Source organism: Morchella importuna (genome assembly GCF_003444635.1).
Source record: "Morchella importuna strain M04M26 chromosome Unknown Morimp01GS041, whole genome shotgun sequence".
NCBI lineage: Eukaryota > Fungi > Ascomycota > Pezizomycetes > Pezizales > Morchellaceae > Morchella > Morchella importuna.
In genome coordinates, this window is record NW_025763438.1 from 297,017 (window position 1) to 316,064 (window position 19,048).

The window sequence follows — 19,048 nt, forward strand, 5'->3', positions numbered from 1 at the left end:
CTAGCAACATGCAGCGGTAGGCAATTTATGGCGTAGGCATGCAGCTTCTGATGAATGGGGAAAATACCCACCTATAGCCAGAACACATTAGGAGCTCGTGTCTTCCATCGTAGCACCCTGAGCGTATATCTACCTAGGACGAGATTTAATAGTATAACCCTAACCCTATTGACATCTAGATCTTATCTAATCTAATCTGTGCTAAGGGTGCGCGCGTAAATGACCGTCCACAGCAGTTGATCTCACTCAAGCACCAGGCTTACCTGCTGCGTACTTCTCCGTTCGTTTAAAACGGCCTTTATCGTATGGAACACCTTGTGAATATCTTAGTATGGAGGACCTGATCGCCATATTGGAGGTATATAGATGGAGCAAGTACCAAAGCCTTGCATATGACGTCGTTGTTGCTGTCTTGGCCTGAGATGAATGTATATCAGTAGGTACAAGTTTACCTCAGCTTAGTACATGTACATAGCAGCCCAAGGCCGGCCTCGGAGCAAGAGAAACAGGCAAACAGCTAGCAATGAAGAAGAAGCGCACGACTCCCGCGAAGAACATTGTTGATACCGGCGAAGAGGGCCCTTGCACACCCGCAAAGCTTAAGGATGAGCTCCGGCGAAGCGCACGGAAGAGGAGGCGGGAAGAAAGGGCCCAAAGGAGGGAATACTCTGGAAAAAAGAAGAAGAGGTCGAAAACTTCAAGCCCACACTTCGATATCAGGCCCGAGGATGCTGTGGTGCTAAGCCAGAAAGGCAAGGGTTTAGCTGAAGGAGAGGGAGATACCCAGCTGAAAGAGGGTGGAAAGGCGGGCGGCAGTGATGAAAGTACACCTGCGGAAATTCCGACAGTCCGGATTCAGGATAAGCCCGAGGAGCCATTAATAACTGGGTATACTTCACCGCCACGCAAAAAGAAGGGAAAGCCTATAGGTATCAAAAGGACCAAGAAATCAAAAACGACGAGCCCGCACTTCGAAGCCGAGCCTAAAGCTCTTCATCAACCTAAAATAGGAACGAGGAAAGTGAGGGTCCAAAAATCAAACTCAGCACAAACAGTGACAAACACTACCGACCAAACTACACTAATATCCAAGCCACGGAGAGCAAAACCCAGACCTAAAAAAAGCGAAACATCAGGAATCAAGAAGGTCAAAAAGCCAAAAGCCAAAAGCCCCTGTTTCGACGCCCAGACCAAAGCCCTGCTCGAAATAATAACAGAAAACATGCCCCAAGAAACACGGGCTAAGAAGGTCAAGAAATCGAAATCGACAAGCCCTCATTTCGAAGCCAAGACCGAACATCCGTCTGCGACGGGGAAAACAAGGTCTAAAAAGTCGAAGTCGGCCAGTCCACATTTTGATATCAAGTCCGGGGATGCGCCGGGGGGGGTAGTGATGAGCCAGATTGATGACCCGTCTAAGGCGATTATAGATAGTGCCGAGCAGGAGCAGGCTTCGATATCGAAGCCAAGGAGGACCCACTTAAGGGCAAAGGTTGTATCATATATAGAGCAGAGCGAAGAAGAGCCCGAAGGAAAGGAGAAAAAGAAGCGAAGAATGTGGAAGACTAGAGAGGAAATAGCGTTAGTAGAAAAACAAGAGCGAAAAGAAAGGAAGAAGACTGTTCGACGAGTTCAAGCCGGTATATCAACGGCAATCTGGCCGCCGCTGAGCTCAGACAGATTCGGTCTGATCCAGGAAGAGCTCAAAGGAGACGCTGTAAGTATATCCAAACTAGAACGGACATTTTGCAAAAGAAAGTCTTCTTACCTCGCCGTAGTTCCATCTAATCGTAGGAACAACCTTTCTAAACCGAACCCGGGGTTGTTAGTATACACATTTTCTGAGACCTTTGAATTTAATAAATCATGAACTAACCCTCCTAACCTATAGCCGTCGCTATTCCCCTCCTTCGTCAATTCCTCCGCGACTACCCCACTCCACATGCCCTCTCCCTCGCCCCCCTCACCAAAACCAGTACGTTCTTGCAGCCCCTCGGCCTCTACAATGTCCGCGCCACACGCCTTCACAACCTCGCCACAACCTGGCTTACCGCCCCACCCATCTTCGGCCAGGCCACCAAAAAGTATAACTATCCCCCACGCGACACCAAGCCCTTCCCCTCCTCACTGCTCCCCAATAACGGTGTGGAGCAGGGTCGTTGCTGGGAGATCGCTCATTTACCAGGCGTGGGCGCATATGCGCTGGATAGCTGGCGTATCTTTTGCAGAGATGAGTTTCGGAGGGCGGCGGGCGAGAGAGTGGAGGTTGGGCAGGAAGAGTGGAGGAGTGTGGTTCCGATGGATAAGGAGTTGAGGGTCTATGTGAGGTGGATGTGGGCGAAGGAGGGCGTGAGGTGGAAAGAGCCCGGCGATATACAGCAGACGGCGCTGAGTTCGCCGTTTTTCGAAAGGGTGGAGGATGGTAAGGTGGTGGAGATAGTGGAAGATGGTGGGAGTTATGGTGGGATTTAGATGCATATTATATAGTTATCTAATAGAGATATATTTCACGGGGCACGCCGGGGGTAGAGAACGGGGTGCCCCCTTGCAAAGCTTTACTCGCAATTCTCAACCTTAATTTAAAGTAGGGTTATCTCTCGCTTCAGCTGTTTGAACACGGGGAAAACGAACCACAAGGTTGAGTCCAAATAAGTAGTAAGTTTGGTCATTTCCATTTAATCATGAGATTTTAGGAAGACTTGGCCAACAAATCGTTTATTGAGAAAGGGAGGAAGCCCTAGACGCATAAGAATATGTATCGATACATTCAAAGTTAAAGTACTCGTAGGTGATCTTATTCTCAAGTATTTCAATCCACTAAATCGAGTGAGCGGCTATGTGCCAAGCTACACACGCACTAACTAAGGCATGCGCAGGCACATCATTTGTGGGGGATATTAGAGTAGTCTCGTAGATCCTTAACCCGTGAATCACACCACCAAAATTACCAATTTCACAAGCCTGGTACATGGGTTTCACAATCACGCAAAACGGTTTTCACTTTAGAATTCGATTCGCATCAAGCGGGAATAGGTGATTAAACGCTGGTAATTTATTGTTTCCCTCCTAGACTACCAATGCGATTGATTACTTTTGAAGAGATATTTAAAGCACCCGCTCAATGTTATTCTCCTTCACCGCCGAGGTTTTTCCCGTATTGTCGTTTTGGATCTAATTTGCCATGAGTTAATTATCCCGAGAAAGGAAGCTGAGAAGACGGAGTAATAAATACCTCGTAACGGGGATCTGATTCGGATGCCTTCACGGTGTTTCCAGTAGAGCCAGCGGCATCGGGGTGAGTGAGGACTCGTACGATCTTTCCGGTACTGGTAGAAGTTCCATGGGGCCCTACAAGCAAATTTGTTATCACCAGCACAAGTAATACACTCAATTGAGGAGAACTACTCACCACCGATAGGATGGTATTCAACCTTCTGGCCTTCCTTGTATTTCTGTTCCATTGCGATAGCTGAGAGACGGAAAGTTCTTGTTGTTTGCGGTGAAACTTTTGAAAGTCGGGTGAATGATCGAAGAGTGCGTTGGTTGAATAGTGCAGACATGTTGGATGGGATGATGCGTCGAAGCTCTTTATCCTTCAGAGATGTCTATGTGGCAGCGAATCTTATATCCGCTTTCTAGAGGTAAACATAACGTCATAGCGTGCTATGGATTACGTGGGACGGCTGAGGGCGACGGGGCAACCTCCATCGTTTGCTTCCAGAGTAGGAAACTCTTGCTAGAAACACGGGATGTTTTGAGTGACGTGAATTGAGCGTAGATTGATCGAGGCCTCATGGTGTTGATGTAATTGATGTGGGGTTGAGAGAGGGGCAGCGTGTGGGTATCGGAGTTTTTCTGTCTGTTAGAATGAACCGTTAAGGCTGGTATCTTCAGATGTTCGTGCGTTCAAGCCGTTCTTAGATGTGAGTACATGTATCTAAATGTTTAGACAAGCGTTCTTCTCTCATCATAGAATTGCTAAATTCAATGAATACTGTACAAGATTCCTACTAGTTCGTTTTACATCTGATAGACAAATTTTTGATCAATTGATATAGACACAAGCTGCAAGCTGATACGAGTTGCATGTTGTATCAACTTCTCCTTAGGGCGAATGAGTATTGGTGACATCATGCATGGTATGATTAAGTAAATACTCTTTCGTCGGGGAGTGGAGTCGCGGGCGGGCCAGGTCCTACCTAGGACTGAACTTTTGAGTACTCTAAAGTGTGGATACCTCACTGCAAGTGGATCGAGTGCTCAAAAGTTCAGTCCTGGGTAGGACTTTGCCCTCCCGCATCTCCAGCGCGACTCCTAGTGCCTTGAACTCAAATCGGAAACGACTATTTGCCACCTGATTGCATCTTACTGGTTTGCTACATCTACGGTACCGTATTAGCGTTTCGGGGTCGAGTGTCGCGCCCGACTAACCTCCATTTATCCATGGCTTATCGAGTGATAATACATGTTTCCTTCCTGTTAAGGTGAAAACCATATTTCTACCGAATAAAAGTAGTCATCGCAAGTTTGCGCGCCAATTAACTTAATGGTTCTCAATTCGCTACACATGTCTGGTTGGGTTTAGGTATCTAGGCCCCGCGCCAGATTAGCACACGGATCTAATCAGATCTAATCTAACCACACACACACACAAAAAAAGTCGCGACAACCTAGCCAACGACTTTTGTCTCGCGTTGCTTAACCCCACCACACATTCGGGAAGATCACCCAACGACACATCCATCTCTGAGGTCAATTCCCCTTTATCTTGCAATCTGTTGACGCGCAATCTATTCTCACTTGCTTCACCCCCCGCTCCCTCTCGAATCCGCAAGGATGCGTCTGCAAGTGCACATCATCCCAGCGAACGCCGCTCCGAGCGCAACGCCGGTATCTACATTCCTTGAAGTCGCGCCGCCATCACTCTCACTTGAGGATTTGACAAGCTCAATTACGAATCGCTATAGAAGGCTCTATCCGCACCGCCCGTAGGTTCTTCTCGCCTTTATTCTCCACCTATTTATGATCTATAAACTTGGATCGTCGGGCTCTTTTTAACAGAAAAATTCTTCCTTCTTTCTCCCCAGGCCCTTGAGAATCGACAGACTGCAGGATTCCGCCCAAAATGACTTGGACTTGTCGTATACGGTTGAGGATGTGTTTTCAGATAAAGCCTCTGATACTTTGAGCTCAATTGTGAGGGTCGTGCAGGCATCGTCGGTCCGCGAGTCTTCGATTCCACCGGAATCTGGGCTAAGGATAGGTCAGTTTGCCAGAAGGAAGAGGCTCAGACCAACGGGGATGATGGAAGATGTGAGGGAAGCGAGTAACGAGAGAGGCCTATCGCATTCGCAGCCACTTTCCCATTCTCAATCAGTATCGCTCCAGCCTTCACGAGAGAGTGGACGGCAGAGGTCAGGTAAGAGACAGAGGCTGAATGATTTTCTGGTGGGAGATAGTATGGACGAAAGGGAAGAAAATCTTGCTGTCAGAAACTGGAATAATGAAGTAGTATCTGACCCCCTAGTGGACTTGGGAGCTGGGGCCGGGTTTGAAGATCACAACTATGATGGAGTACCCGGTGATGAGGATAATGACTCTTTCAGGTCCTATCATTCCTCTTCCCCAGGTCCTGGGCATGATGACAAGTCTATCCCTACCCCAGAGCCTAACCAAATAGGCCCAAACTCCAATACCCCGATCGGGAATCATGGTCCCCAATCTGATCCCGAGACCCCCGAGCCTATCCAACAGAGGATTTCGCAAGTATCCGCGAGCCCGGAACTACATACCGTGGGGCACACCAAGGGTTTCCCTGAAGGGCATGCATCATCCAGCAATATCAAAGACCAAGAGACTTCTCGGCCTTTACAGCCGTCGAGGAGCAGCGGACCACTCCATTACACCCCTACCGCTACCGAAAAACTTGGCGTGAGGAGGGGGGCACTTGCGGCAAGAGCAGGTCGCCAAACTGTTGCTGAAAAACTCGCGGCAATGGTAGATCGTCATGCCGGAGCAAACCATTTTGCCGCTCCTGTATCATCTACTGTAAAGCCTAGCATCTATTCAGTCCCTGCCTCGGATGAGGAAGATGACGTTCTGCCCATGCCCAAAACCCAAACCCCCAATTCTGCTTCTAAGAGGCCTCGCAAAGCTAGCATCGTCAGCGAAACCGCGTCCGAGGAGGCAGATGACGAATCTAGTCAACAAATACTGGAGCGTGTAATGGAGGGAGAAAAGGAGGAGCCCGAGAAAGAAAGTGAAAGCGAGAGACAAGCAATAAGGGAAGAGAGAGAAAGCAGGGAGCGTGAGGCTAAGGAGAAAAAGGACAAAGAAGCTAGGGAGGCGGCGGCGAAGGCTGCAGAACAAAGACAAAAGGCGGCAAAGGCGGCAAAGGAGCGAGCAGAGAAATCGAGGATTGAGAAGGAAAGGCTCGAGAAGGAGAGGCTCGAGAAGGAGAGGCTCGAGAAGGAGAGGCTCGAGAAGGAGAGGCTCGAAAAAGAGAGGCTAAAGAAAGAGAAGGCTGAAAAGGAGAGGCTTGAGAAAGAGAAGCTCGAGAAGCAGAAACTCGAGAAAAAGAGAGTTGCACAGGAAAAATTAGCGGCACAGAAAGCTGAGCGAGAGAGGATTTCTCAGGAGAAAGCTGCTCAAGAACAGGCCACACAGGTCAGGGCTGCTGAGGAGGCGGTTACCCTTGAAAATGACAAGGCTGATGAGGGGATCGCTGATCTGAGAGCTGCCGAAGCGGCACTTTCTGTTACTGTTCTGAGGAAATCCCGTAGTGGGCCGGCCCTTGGGGCTTCCCAGGAAAAGACTGTAGGCGAAAACCCAACCCCAAGAGGACAACGAGAGCCGCCGTAAACAAGGGAGCACTGGAACGGGAAACAGCAGAGGAGATGAATCTTCAAGAAGAGAAGGCTGATCGTGAAGGAAAAAAGAAGGAAACCGCTAAACATAAAAGGGAACAGGAGGCTTTAGAGAAAAAGAATAAAGAAAAGGCTGAAGAGGAAGCCAAGAAAGAACCAGCCAAAGAAAAGAAAGAAAGGGAAGCTCTGGAGAAGAAGAAACGCCTCAACGAACAAAAGGCTGAAGCGGAAGTTAAGAAAGAAGCAGCCAAAGAAAAGAAGGAACGGGAAGCTCTGGAGAAGAAGAAACGTCTTGAGGAACAAAAAGCCGAGCGTGAGGCTAAAAAGAAGGAAGCTGCCGAGGAAAGGGTTCGAAAAGCCAAAGAAAAGGCCGAGAAAGCCAAACTTGAGCGGGAAAAGAGAAATCGGCAAACATCCGAGGAACTTGCGCAAACGAAGGAAGGGGAGGTCCCAAGCCAGAATTCCTTGGGCGAAAGCGAACCAGCTATTCCTCCTACTCCTAGTCAAGGAATGAAGAGTAACCTTAAAGGCTCGGCGGTGAAGAAGCATCCAACTAGAGTTTCATTTGCCACAACTGCTGACACAAGTATACCTCCGGCCAGTCAAATACCGATAAAACAGACGCCAATTCTACCACCAGGATATGAACGCAATAACCAAGAAGCACCGAATTGGGTAAATACCAGGAAGACGCCGTCGTCGTCGTCGGGGGTAAAGACATCTCAAGTTACGAGCGATACTACGAATGAGGCATCTAAGCCCGTAACGAATGGGACGACATCTAGGCCTAAGACTAAATCGACCGAGTCGATAAAGGCAGCAAAGGTGGTAGCAGGAGGGGCAACCTCCCCAAACACAAAGCTGAATGGGAAAACACGGGCGTCAGCTATAAAACAGTCAATGAAAAAGCTAGTTGAGCCCGAACCGGAGTCGGAAACAGGTTCCGAAACAAGTTCAGAGACGGGGTCCGAGACTGATTCCGAATCCAACGATTCGGAAGCCGAAGCGACAAAGGCCACTGCGACCGCCCTTCTCAAGAGCGCTAAAACTATTTCACCAACGGAAGATGTGGAAATGCCTGATGCCCCATCATCACCTACTCCAAAACAGCCGTTTGCGGTCGCAGTCTACAATAAACGAAGCACGTCTGATAAGCAAGTAGAAGAAGCTGGGTCCGACTCCGAAAAGGCGCCTCCATCTGGCCAGAAAGCTATAGAAGAAACAGAATCTGAGTCCGACTCCGATTCCAAAGCGTCAGCATCAGGCACAGATTCTGGGTCCGACTCTGAAAGTGATTCGGGTGCTACCGGAAAGAATAAGCCCACATTGGCAAAGACACTGTTCAAAGGCCGCACTTACGGTAAACGCCAGTCTTTGAGTGCGAGCCAGAGCATCAATGGAAGCCAGAGGTATAAGAGCTTGACTGCGATGGAGATGGCTCCAATTCCGGACGTTAGAGAAGTACATCAATCCTCCCAATCCGGTCGTAATACTTCTACTCCCAGGGCCAACAGCCCCACAAAACCCCAGAGATCCAAGAAACCAGCTGCGCCGCAAGATGACGATTCCGAGGATTCGGACTCGTCTGTTGACAGTAGTGGTAGTAGTGAGGAGGAGGAAGTCGCAAAGCCGCAGAACAATGCTCTGAACGGGAGAATGGCAAGTGCAAGCGCCAAGAGAAAGAGTGGCTTTGGAGGGTTTGGATTCAAGGTCTAAAGTGCGAGGTCATGCTCAAGGTTGTCTTGGCGAGTTATTCGTTGTGACGGTCTAGCGTAACCTAAGGGAAAAAGGGCGCTATAGGTTTTTGTTTGTTCTTTACCATTATACCATTCTATCATCCGTCTCCCCTTTTGTCCATTACGGGGTTTGTATGATTGTCCTTTGAGTACGTTCAGTATATCATATTCATTAGCATTACCGCATAGTAGCGATGCGATTGATAATCATTAGCCAGTGTTTCTTAAATTATCTTTTGGTGTTCAATGTATGTAATCAAAAAAAAGCTGGGGTTGATTTATTTTCGTTTTGCTAAACCGTAGTTAGCTGCTATCTGCCTGGATGTATGGATGTCACATTTAAGTTTGACTTCATTAATCTACCGGATTTTTTTTTTTTTTTTTTTGTTTAATTCATTGATCGCATGACAATGGTGATTTTTAAAAGTGTTTCGGAACCAGCGCCGAATGCTCTAAAGTTATAGTATTAAACTGCAGCTAAAATACAGTATTTCATTTACTTCCTATGCAACCTTTAGGAGAAATCCCTTTACGAACACCACAGCCATGTATTTTATTTACATGTACCTACCCATAAAATCAATGGGCCGTATAATCCATGCGATCCTTCCACTTTGAGTACCCATGTCTTTCCACCGTCCTTCCTCTCCCTTTAACTGCTACAGCTACACTGGATTTGCCTCTCCGACATAGGAACATCTCCTACCCATCTTTTACCATCCTCATCATCTTCCCAGTCGTCGTAGGGCCTCTCAACCATTTCCATAACCTTATTCAATACATCACGCTCACCCTTCTTTTCCACCCTCTGTATGATTTCGTCGAGAACCCAATTCCTTGGCACAAAGGCCGGATTAACAGCCTTCATACGTTCTATTCGAGCATCGTCCTCGCTTCCTTCATTTTCTAGTCTTTTTGCATAGGTTTGTAGCCAAGTAGTAATCTGGGATCGAGCCTGTGGGGGGGTATAACCGCCATGGGAGCCGTCTTCTTGGAGGAATACATCGAGTCCAGTATACTCTGGGGAGAGTTCTGATACGATCTTTCGGACAGGGAGTTTTGAGAGGCGACGGTAGAAGTGATGATAGTCAAGTTCGAGCTTCTCCATAAGCTCCAATAATGGCGTAAAGAGTTCATCCATGTCTTTCTCTTGAGATTCTTTAAGGCCGAGTCTTATTGTCATAAGGCGAATGTATTCATCTAAAAAGGTCTTTTTATATGATTCTGAAACGTCTTCAATAATCTTTTCAGCCCGCTTAACGAGAAGATCGCCTTCGGGTTGACTTTGAACACCAGATTTGATAAAGACTGGGTCATCGACATCTAGCGCGCCGAAGAGCTCCGCAGTGGATTCGGCAAAACGAACAAGATTCCACCAAATTATTGTAGGTTGATTTTTATAAGAGTAGCGTAGTAGATGGTCGTCATGGTTGGGGGTGTACCTCGGGTCGAAGTTCTGGGGCGTTCTTAGTAGGTATTATAAATAGACAAAAATAAGAGAAAGCTTACATCCATGAAACCAAATGGCCCAAAGTCGAGAGATAGTCCAAGAATAGAGGTATTGTCAGTATTGAGTACACCGTTCATAAAGCCATACACCTGCCAGTATGCAACGGTTTTCGCATTCCTCTTAACAACCTCTCGATACATAACTTCGTATCTGTTCGGCTTTCCCACTTCTGATACATGTGGTGGAAGCTTCAGAACCTCATCTCTAACATAATCACATAATTGCCTCAACATTTCTCGCTCGCCTCGCGCTCGGGGCAGATCAAAGGTACCAATTCGAATCCAGCTCTGTGCAAACCTCGATACGACTGCGCATGGTTCCATCCTCTCCCTTGCGACTTCGACTCCAGGAAGTAGAGTAAGACTGAGAGCACGCGTGGTTGGTATTCCAATGCTGTGGAGATACTCGCTCACGATGAACTCGCGGATACTAGACCGTAGCACCGCACGCCCGTCGGCAAATCTAGAGTATGGAGTTTTGCCCGCTCCTTTGAGTTGCAACTCGTATCTCTCCTTTGTTTCTGGATTTGTGACCTCGAATAAGGAAATTGCCCTGCCATCGCCAAGCTGACCGGCCCACTGTCCAAATTGCCAACCACCGTAGCACTGTGCCCACGGATATATTTTATCCTCAAAGCCGCCATTGCCTGCCATCAAATGAACAAATTCGGGCCTGGAAGCCTCGGCAGGATTGATACCAAGTGTTTTGAATGCGGCTTTTGATATAGAGAGTAGTTCCGGTGGCTGCTCACATGGTTCGGGACGGACATAGGTGTAAAATGCACCTTTGACCATACGAGGACCAAGAGCTCTCCTTGGAGCTTCGGCCGAGCTCTCGGGGGTTGGGAATTTTGGGTCCGCTACGTGACAAGTTAGAAAAACGGACAGTTATTCAGTGAGAATATTGTTGGGATTACGTGGGAGCTTAGAGGTGAATATATTTGATTTCGGAATATCTTCCAGTGATACTCCAGTGAATACTTTCCCACACATCATATTATCTTGCAGCGGACTGCTTGTCACTGATGACGGGACGTTTGGAGTGGTGATCGAGTCGGTGGATGCCATGATGATAGTTGTAGAGAAATGGCGATGGAATTTCGAAGCGAGTTTTGCGATTCTCGCACAATTTAAGAGCATGGGTTAAACCCTTTATAAAAGAAGTAGAGAACAAATATCTACTTATCAAGTTTTGTAGGTGTGGAGTTCATGGAGTGGATGTGTGGTCATTGCGTAATTAAGGTTCGGTTATCGGTTGAACATAACGATGACATGATTGTGCTACATCAGATTTGCTTGTACCGCCAATCCTAGGAGACACAGCTAGTGTGGAGTACATCCCACCCACACATACACATACTAAATGCTAGGGGTGTGCCACTCGCGACCGCGAGCTGTTGGATTCTGAGTATGGTGGGCGCCACGATATCGGGGCCGGTAAAAGTACATGAACGTCAAATCTATCTTTTCAACCACAACACAATATATTTTTGATTAGAGGCTGTAGAATGACAGAGAATCAAGAGGATAATCATTCTACAGCCTTTAATTTAATTATCTTGTGTTGTGGTTGAGGAGATAGACTTTGAAGTTGGGTGAGTTTGGTAGGGAGACATGTCAACCCCTACCCATGCAAATTGTTAAGGCCAGATCAAAATCCACTAAAAATACCCCTGTCCATCACCATAAAGCACTCGGTTTATTACCAAAAGGGCGTTGATCTGCCATCTGTGAGCTCAAAAACACTTAAATAGGTGATGATTTACCTGATGGAGATTTTTACATGTGCCAAGACCGACCCCGATATCGTGGCGCCCACCATATTGAAAATATTGGAGCGGACTCTTTCCACCCCCTCGGTCCAGCTCCTCCAGCTCCTCCTCCACCCCCTCCACCTACCTCTAATTCCACCTCCCCTCCCCCCTACCTCTTCCACCTTCCACCTCCTCCACCTAGTGCTCCCAGTCATATCATATCATATCATTAATTATATTACAATTATACATAGACCTTTTTTAAATAAATATAATTATACAGAGACCTTTTTAAATGAATATTAGGGCGTGAACCGTAGAGCTTCCGTTGCTCAGCAATGTCATAGGTTTTGGTGGGGTGAACCGGTTGCCATGCAGGAGTCAGTCAGGGTTAGGGGTCACAGCTCTCGACCAATCAGATGCCAGAGAGTTTAGAAAAAATAGATCGAGAAGGCTAGGTGCGAGAGAAATGAGCGGCGACTCTTCCACTCTTCTTCTAACCGGTGGGTTCCATGGTTTGTTAAGCCACCGAGTCCCTTTAATAGCTAAATACGTGTACGCGTACAGATACACCATGTGAAGTACTAATGCAGGGCCCCTGTGGGGGATTTCGCGAGAGGGACAAATAGCAGCAGAGGCTAGAAGTGATACATAAGGATAAAATCAGATTTGATTATGAATTACCAATAATTATATAGTTGGTTGATGGTCCGGATGGACACGAGAATACCACACCACAAGTAAGGAACAGTGGCATTGCAATTATTCCTGAAATACAACATCCACTGCCTAACTATAAGAAAGCTAATAATCTTATTTCTTGGCCACTTCAAAGTATTTACAATCGGATGGCAGCTTATTAGAGTAGGTCTGAATCACTTATTGATACCATAACCTCCCTCCTGTCACAATCATATGAAGTCCTCCCGAAATCCCAGTAGGTTATTTTTCCGTCCCCTAACAGTCCGCAATAGGCATTATTTGGAACACTACTTGCTTGCAATATCCCGCGATTTTCTGATCGTAAAGATTGGAAACTACCCAAGGGTGTCAGATTTCTCGCAATAAACCATAGGGACAAAAGCGAATGGAATGTTACTCACAGGTACCACTTGCGCAAGCAAAAAAGAACTTCTGTGGTCCTAGTGCCAAAGTTCCATCATCACAAACAGACCATCCTCCGGTGTAAACAGAGCCTGACTGGGCTGGGGGCCCATCAAACTGGATTTGTCTATTGGCAACGACGGCACCAATTCGTCCTATCTGATCGGTCATGATTCCGTTGGTAACTCTGATTTGTAGCTGTCCAGGGGTAGCACAGATACGATGGAATCCAGGATATCCAACTGGGCCATATATACTCCTAAAGTTGAATTTTTCGCCATATGTGGACTGACACCCGGGTGGAATGCCTCCTGGAGGAACAATAGTCTCAAAGACGCCCTGAGGGAGAGCAGACGAGTTGACGCGAGAGAATATCGAAAGGGAAAGGAAGACGAAGAACAGAAATGTGAAATACATTTTGAGAACCGTGTGTAGAGTTTGATAAAGTCGATAAATCCGTTGGCCTTTGATCGATAATGGCTAATTTCTGGATTTCGGTAGATACTCTGAAAAGCCTGGGAGGTGATGGCGACGATGAGTGCTTAAATAAGTCCTTTCTTCTCTAAGTTGACAGATATTCTCATGTCACATATGTACAAGTAATGGATGATTCTAAGGATTACATATGCAGAGATTGTGCTGGAAGATACCCATACGTCACTCGAATATAAAAAGACCAAATGTTAATCGCGACGGGATAACCCTCGGAAGGCGTTAACGTGACCGTGGCCAGTTACAAAATTTCTGGCCAACTGTTGCACAATGTGTCCCGCCTGCAATCGGTAGGGTTTGTTTGAGACAATTGATATTTTCTCAATACGTACTTCAGCATGGGGATGAACAAGTATACACGCATGATGCTGATTCTTTTTTTTTTTTTTTTTTTGATAGGCGCAATAAGCTGGTAACTAGGACCGTTCTCCATTGGGTCATGAATTATCACTTGCTGCGCAAAAAAAGAAGAAAAATGAGGTCACTGGTGCAAATCCAAACAGAAATAAATTAGGTCATCTATACTATAATATATAGTGCTTGCGACCATCCTCGACATAAAATACCGTAAAAGCCTATTTTTTTGTTATGGTACACACCTTCCTATTTTATTTGGATATTCAATGCACCAAGTATCAAAAAAGAAAAAAAAATAAGAAAAAAACTAAACCCAGCAATGAACTTCCAATGGAAAGGCGTCCAATCCCTTTAGTTCCGCACTTGAACATTTTTATTCGTGGTTTTTGCCTTCTTCTTGGCCGGCGCCTCTGTCTCGCTCGGTGCATCTTCCATCTCCTCGTCATCGTCGTCCCCAACAGCGGCGGCTTCTGGGCCGCCTTCCTCATCATCCGACCCGCTACTTTCGTGGGCGGAATCATATTCTTCAGCAACATCAGACTCAGACTCGGCTTGGAAATCTTCGTCGACAGACTCTTCATCCTCATCAGCGGAGCCTCGGTCAGCACGGGCGACGGTAACATCCTCGTCCATGTCGTCGTCATCGTCTTGGAGAGCAGCAGCGAGGAGAGCGCTTGAATCATCAACGAGATCGTTTTTGATACGGAGGTTCTTGGTTTTAAAGAAATCTTCAAGAGATGATTGCTCTTCACGATTGATGTTGTTGAACTGGTACTCTCCACCACCGTCGCTTTGCTTGAGGGTGACCGTAACATCGAATGTCCGAGATGCCGACACAGATCCCCCGACACTATTAGCTGAGTTAGCACATCATCCATAGCAATTACTGTTATTAGACAAAACATACCGAGACATAGTGACATAAGCAACTCTGTCAAATGAAACGAAAACTGCAGGCTTGGGCACGAATAAGAATGCCTTGTCCAGACAGAACAAATGCCCCTCGTTGGCTTTGAGGGAACATTTTGCGCCAGACTGTTGATGATGACTGACGAAATCCCTTGATGGGCTGATGACCTTCTTTCCGGTCAAACCGCTGAAGATTTGCGACACGACGTTGTGCGCAGAGTTCTCGTAGTGCATCTGGAGCTTTCCGTCGTATTTTTCCTTTAAAACCTCCTCTGTTATGTTCAAATCGAACTCCATATCCTCCTCCCGTTTGAACTGCATCACCAAGAAAGGGTATTTTGTTTGACCTTGTCGTAGAGGGGGGTCCAACCCAATGACAATCATCTGATGAACATCATCAGGTTTAGGTAGTTGGAAGAATTGCTTGACATTGTCGTATTGAATCTTGTAATCGTATGTTCGGCCACGAAGACGGAAAGAGTTCTCGTACATGTCGATATCGTAACGACCTCTGATAAACTAGTTAGCATAACCAACAAACGAAGTAATGGCAGGGACGGATTATACCTGGGTGTAAGGAACAAAATATCCAGGAAGGTGGCGTAAGTATCTCCCGCAACCTCTCCGATATCTGCCTTCTCCTTCAGGGTATCGTAGAACAAGTTTGCAGCGCTCATCTCCTCGCCGGCCTCTCCATCCACATCGCTTCCCTCATCGCCTTCTCCCTTCTTGACTGTTCCTGGAACATAGAACCTCATCTCGACTAGCTGATCTAGGCCCTGTGAGCTCTTCTTCTTCTTCTTATTACCTTCCCCGTTTGTCGCTGCGGTGCCTCCATCGGCGGTAGCGAACTCCACAGCAACCTCGTTTTTACCGGCCAAATTCGAGTTTGACACCTCCGAGAATGGAATCTCGAATGCTGGCTTGTTGGCGACATTGAAGTAAAGCTCCTGCTTTGAGAATTCGGCCTTTCCCCAGTTCCATCCCTTGAGAGCATGTTCCCTGTGCTCGAGATTTACCTTGTAGTAGGTCTTCAACGTATCTTTAACTCTGTCAAGATCCTGCGGGAAAGACAGGCAAAGTTAGCAACAATCCCCCACCTAGCAGGAGCGGAAGCGATGCTGGCAGCATAATGGTAAGGTTAGATCTCGGGGGTGCCTTACATCCGACTCAAATCCATCAAGCTGCACAATCCCCATCGTTCTCGTAAAAATCTTCACTTCGTAGCCTCGGGCGGCTCTGGACCACTGTGCACTGCTGATCTCTGTGTTCTGGAGGGTCCAGGTATCGCCGCTCGAAGGCTTCCAGCCCATCCCGCTCGGGGCGAACCGACATCTCCCCGGCTGTCCAAGATTAAGGTAGATGTTTTCGAATGTCTCGTAATCGCCAGACATCTTTTTCGTCGTTATCTATTCGTGAGGTACGTAAAATTGGTGTGAAGAGAAATGGATGGCTGATGAAGTACTTTGTGCAGCAGGCGAGTTTGTTGTCGCGAGAATTGTGGCAGGCAGGCAGGGGGGGGGGGGGGCAAGCCATACAGCCAACGCGTCTCTGACTGCCAATGTTAAGCAGGGTAATTGAGATACGTGACCTTGAAATTTAAGCATTGGCAACCTCGAAACGCTCGGTCCCAGAACCAACATGAATATCAGCTACTTGGCAAGAAATCGCAGTAGAGGGTCACTGTTTTATCGTACGTTATTCCTGGTTAGTCCAAGAAGCTGAAGTAGCTCTGTTCACTGCTAAGTGACTCTATTTCCAAAGGCCTCTCTCTTTCCCGGCCATATTCCGAACAAAATGAACCTCATTGGCCGACAATCAGAAGGATTAGTCCTTCATCGAACCAGCCCCAAGGATTCCATGAGGCCGAAGAAGTAGACGCAGAATGGAATGACGGATCTGCGTTCGACCCTACAGACCTCCTGAAGAAAAGAGGATTGAGGTCACAAGTGTGGGACGACCCCAAGACAGGCACTGAAGCACCTGGCGGCCCTAATCCTTCCCTCTGGGCACAACCGGTGTGGCGTCCAGTTAAGTTAGCAAAACCGGTCCCCAGTGAGGGTAAGGAGGGAGACGAATCTACACCAATATATTTGAGGGAAAGCACAAGGCCTGTGGTTCCCGAAGAAAACGGAAACAAGCTCCTCCACCGGGCAGTTGATCCGTGGAACGAGGAGGAGGTCAAGAAAGTACTGGAGAAAGGCAATGCCGATATCAATTGTCGAAACTATTCTGGAATGACGCCACTGCACCGGGCTGCTCAGCAAAACTTGTCGGAGGCAGTAAAGACTTTACTAAAATTTGGAGCCGACGTAACGATAAGGGATAAAAAGGGATACACGCCTCTTCATCTTGCTGTAGCGCACAAGGCAAAATTGTCTATTCCAGCGCTTCTAGGTGCAGGTTCCGACCCGAATACCCAAAGCGATGATGGAGAAACACCACTTAACATTGCGATCAGAAAGAATTCCGATGTCATTGTGAGATTGCTACTTGATGCGCGTGCCAGGGTAAACCCCCCAGAGGGCACAAAGACCCCTCCAGTCCACCTCGCAGCAAGGCTCAAGCGGAAGGCCATCTTATCACTGCTTATGAAGGCGAATCCTAACTTGTATCTCCGGGATGCGCTTGGGAGGACACCCCTTCACCACGCGGCCGAAAAGGATGAATACAAGGGAGTTTTCATGCTCTTGACGAGACGCGACGGAATAATAGACATCCAGGATGATGAAGGGAATACAGCGCTACATTTAGCTCTGAAGAATGATTGCCAAACAACAACAGCAATGTTAGTACAAATGGGTGCTGATTACAATATACCAAGTCCCCAGGGCGGCGTGATGGATGAAATGTTAGTTGAGGTCGCCCTTGACAAACTCGGTAGGTCAATCTTTATCATTGAGAAGAGGATCGCACAGAGCTGATTTCTGTCACCATCAAGTCCGTTTTCGCGGAATACCTGGGATGAAGAACAAGTACTATGGCCCATTTCCGACACCGAGACCGGTTAAGCGGCTCAAAACAGGTTTGTTGACCTCCATTGTCGCCCCGAAATGAGTATATCATATTCTAAATGCTCTGTGTATAGCTGTAATGGGCGTGGGAGATGATTGGGCCGATAGAATGGCTGAAGAAAAAGAAGCGGCAAGACTCAGAAAGAAGGAGCTCAGGGAGCTTCGGCTGGGTACGTACAGAGTTGCAGCTCTCCTCCTTGTGCGCAATAAACTAACCCAAATCCTCAACCTCCAGAAAAGCACAAGGGGATCAAGGACAAGTGGAAATCACCATTTGTATTTAAGCAAGAGGACCGGCCCGGTGAATAAACGGAGAAGAGTTCTTTTAAAACCTAACGTCATTAATAATAATAATAAAAGGCCTGAACGAGCAAATGCACAACTCCCGGGGGTAGCAATCACGCTAGAGAATGCGGTCGTAGGTTCTTTCAATATGTTAACGGTAGTTTTTTCTAGGGGTAGTCCTGCTGTAAGAGGTATTCCCTCTCCCATCAATGCTTCTCGACTGCGTCACAGCCAATCACTCGCCGCAGATCTCACGTGACCCACACGATCAATGATTGATTGACCCGTGCGCCCAGCCAGGAGGCAATGAAACGACACGCCCGATCAATCTCACCCACCTCTTCCACCTCTCCCACACCCCCTCCCCCTCCCTTTTGAAGCCCGCGTGAAACCGGTATCAGCTAAACCTATTACTTCCGCCATTACCTTCGGCATTACAGGGCCAGTACGGTGGATATGGGGTCCACTCTACAACTACACAATACTCGGCTTAATAAATTGCAGCTGTACTTGCCAACCCCCAAACCCAAGCCCAAACACCCACCGAACCCTACAATCCACGCACCATATCCTAGATACAAGCGTGCGTCGGTGTAGGACGGGTAGGGGTGGCGAGTGTGGTGAGTGTATGTATAGGTCGTGGAAGGTGATTGGTACGTGCAGTGGTGGGATTGGTGGTTGTGGGGGTTTGTAATGTGTAATGGAGAGCGGTTGATAGTAACATATCAGTAGTGATATCCTATGATACGTCCACGAACATACAGCGGTATCTGATGTTGCCCGCCAGCTTACAGAGCTCAAAGCGGTGGTATGATAAGATTCCGCTGACGGGTACGAGACTATAAGTTACATGTAGTTCCCAGGACTTCACTCGAGCCTAAGTACTGTACCATCCGACCGGACCGATAAAGAGTTTCAATCAATTAGCAATATCTACTTGTATACACTACCTACTGTTTTAAAGACAAGCAGAGAGAGAGAGAGAGAAAGAGAGAGAGAGAGAGAAAGAGAGTATTAGAGAT

At 47.3% G+C, this 19,048-nt stretch overlaps 7 protein-coding genes across 7 annotated transcripts; 3 read left to right on the forward strand and 4 right to left on the reverse strand.

The window, feature by feature from the left end:
* Positions 1-523: 523 nt before the first annotated feature.
* Positions 524-2,472, forward strand: LAJ45_10069 (uncharacterized protein; the record flags this gene model as incomplete). The annotated part of the gene is made up of 3 exons (XM_046119600.1): positions 524-1,717; positions 1,779-1,824; positions 1,892-2,472. The coding sequence occupies 3 exons, from the start codon at positions 524-526 to the stop codon at positions 2,470-2,472; spliced, it is 1,821 nt and encodes a 606-aa protein (XP_045967231.1).
* Positions 2,473-3,105: 633 nt separating this feature from the next.
* LAJ45_10070 (uncharacterized protein) lies at positions 3,106-3,461 on the reverse strand (the record flags this gene model as incomplete). Its single annotated transcript, XM_046119601.1, has 3 exons — positions 3,106-3,171; positions 3,233-3,348; positions 3,410-3,461. The coding sequence occupies 3 exons, from the start codon at positions 3,459-3,461 to the stop codon at positions 3,106-3,108; spliced, it is 234 nt and encodes a 77-aa protein (XP_045967232.1).
* Positions 3,462-4,836: 1,375 nt separating this feature from the next.
* Positions 4,837-8,582, forward strand: LAJ45_10071 (uncharacterized protein; the record flags this gene model as incomplete). Its single annotated transcript, XM_046119602.1, has 3 exons — positions 4,837-4,988; positions 5,088-6,816; positions 6,867-8,582. The coding sequence occupies 3 exons, from the start codon at positions 4,837-4,839 to the stop codon at positions 8,580-8,582; spliced, it is 3,597 nt and encodes a 1,198-aa protein (XP_045967233.1).
* Positions 8,583-9,254: 672 nt separating this feature from the next.
* LAJ45_10072 (uncharacterized protein) lies at positions 9,255-11,179 on the reverse strand (the record flags this gene model as incomplete). The annotated part of the gene is made up of 3 exons (XM_046119603.1): positions 9,255-10,058; positions 10,112-10,971; positions 11,029-11,179. The coding sequence occupies 3 exons, from the start codon at positions 11,177-11,179 to the stop codon at positions 9,255-9,257; spliced, it is 1,815 nt and encodes a 604-aa protein (XP_045967234.1).
* A 1,643-nt stretch (positions 11,180-12,822) lies between these two features.
* Positions 12,823-13,386, reverse strand: LAJ45_10073 (uncharacterized protein; the record flags this gene model as incomplete). Its single annotated transcript, XM_046119604.1, has 2 exons — positions 12,823-12,902; positions 12,969-13,386. 2 exons carry the CDS (start codon positions 13,384-13,386, stop codon positions 12,823-12,825), a joined length of 498 nt encoding a protein of 165 aa, XP_045967235.1.
* Positions 13,387-14,169: 783 nt separating this feature from the next.
* LAJ45_10074 (uncharacterized protein) lies at positions 14,170-16,121 on the reverse strand (the record flags this gene model as incomplete). Its single annotated transcript, XM_046119605.1, has 4 exons — positions 14,170-14,668; positions 14,726-15,238; positions 15,295-15,788; positions 15,891-16,121. The coding sequence occupies 4 exons, from the start codon at positions 16,119-16,121 to the stop codon at positions 14,170-14,172; spliced, it is 1,737 nt and encodes a 578-aa protein (XP_045967236.1).
* A 247-nt stretch (positions 16,122-16,368) lies between these two features.
* Positions 16,369-18,050, forward strand: LAJ45_10075 (uncharacterized protein; the record flags this gene model as incomplete). The annotated part of the gene is made up of 7 exons (XM_046119606.1): positions 16,369-16,420; positions 16,492-16,999; positions 17,089-17,130; positions 17,189-17,607; positions 17,669-17,752; positions 17,816-17,911; positions 17,977-18,050. The coding sequence occupies 7 exons, from the start codon at positions 16,369-16,371 to the stop codon at positions 18,048-18,050; spliced, it is 1,275 nt and encodes a 424-aa protein (XP_045967237.1).
* Positions 18,051-19,048: the final 998 nt, after the last annotated feature.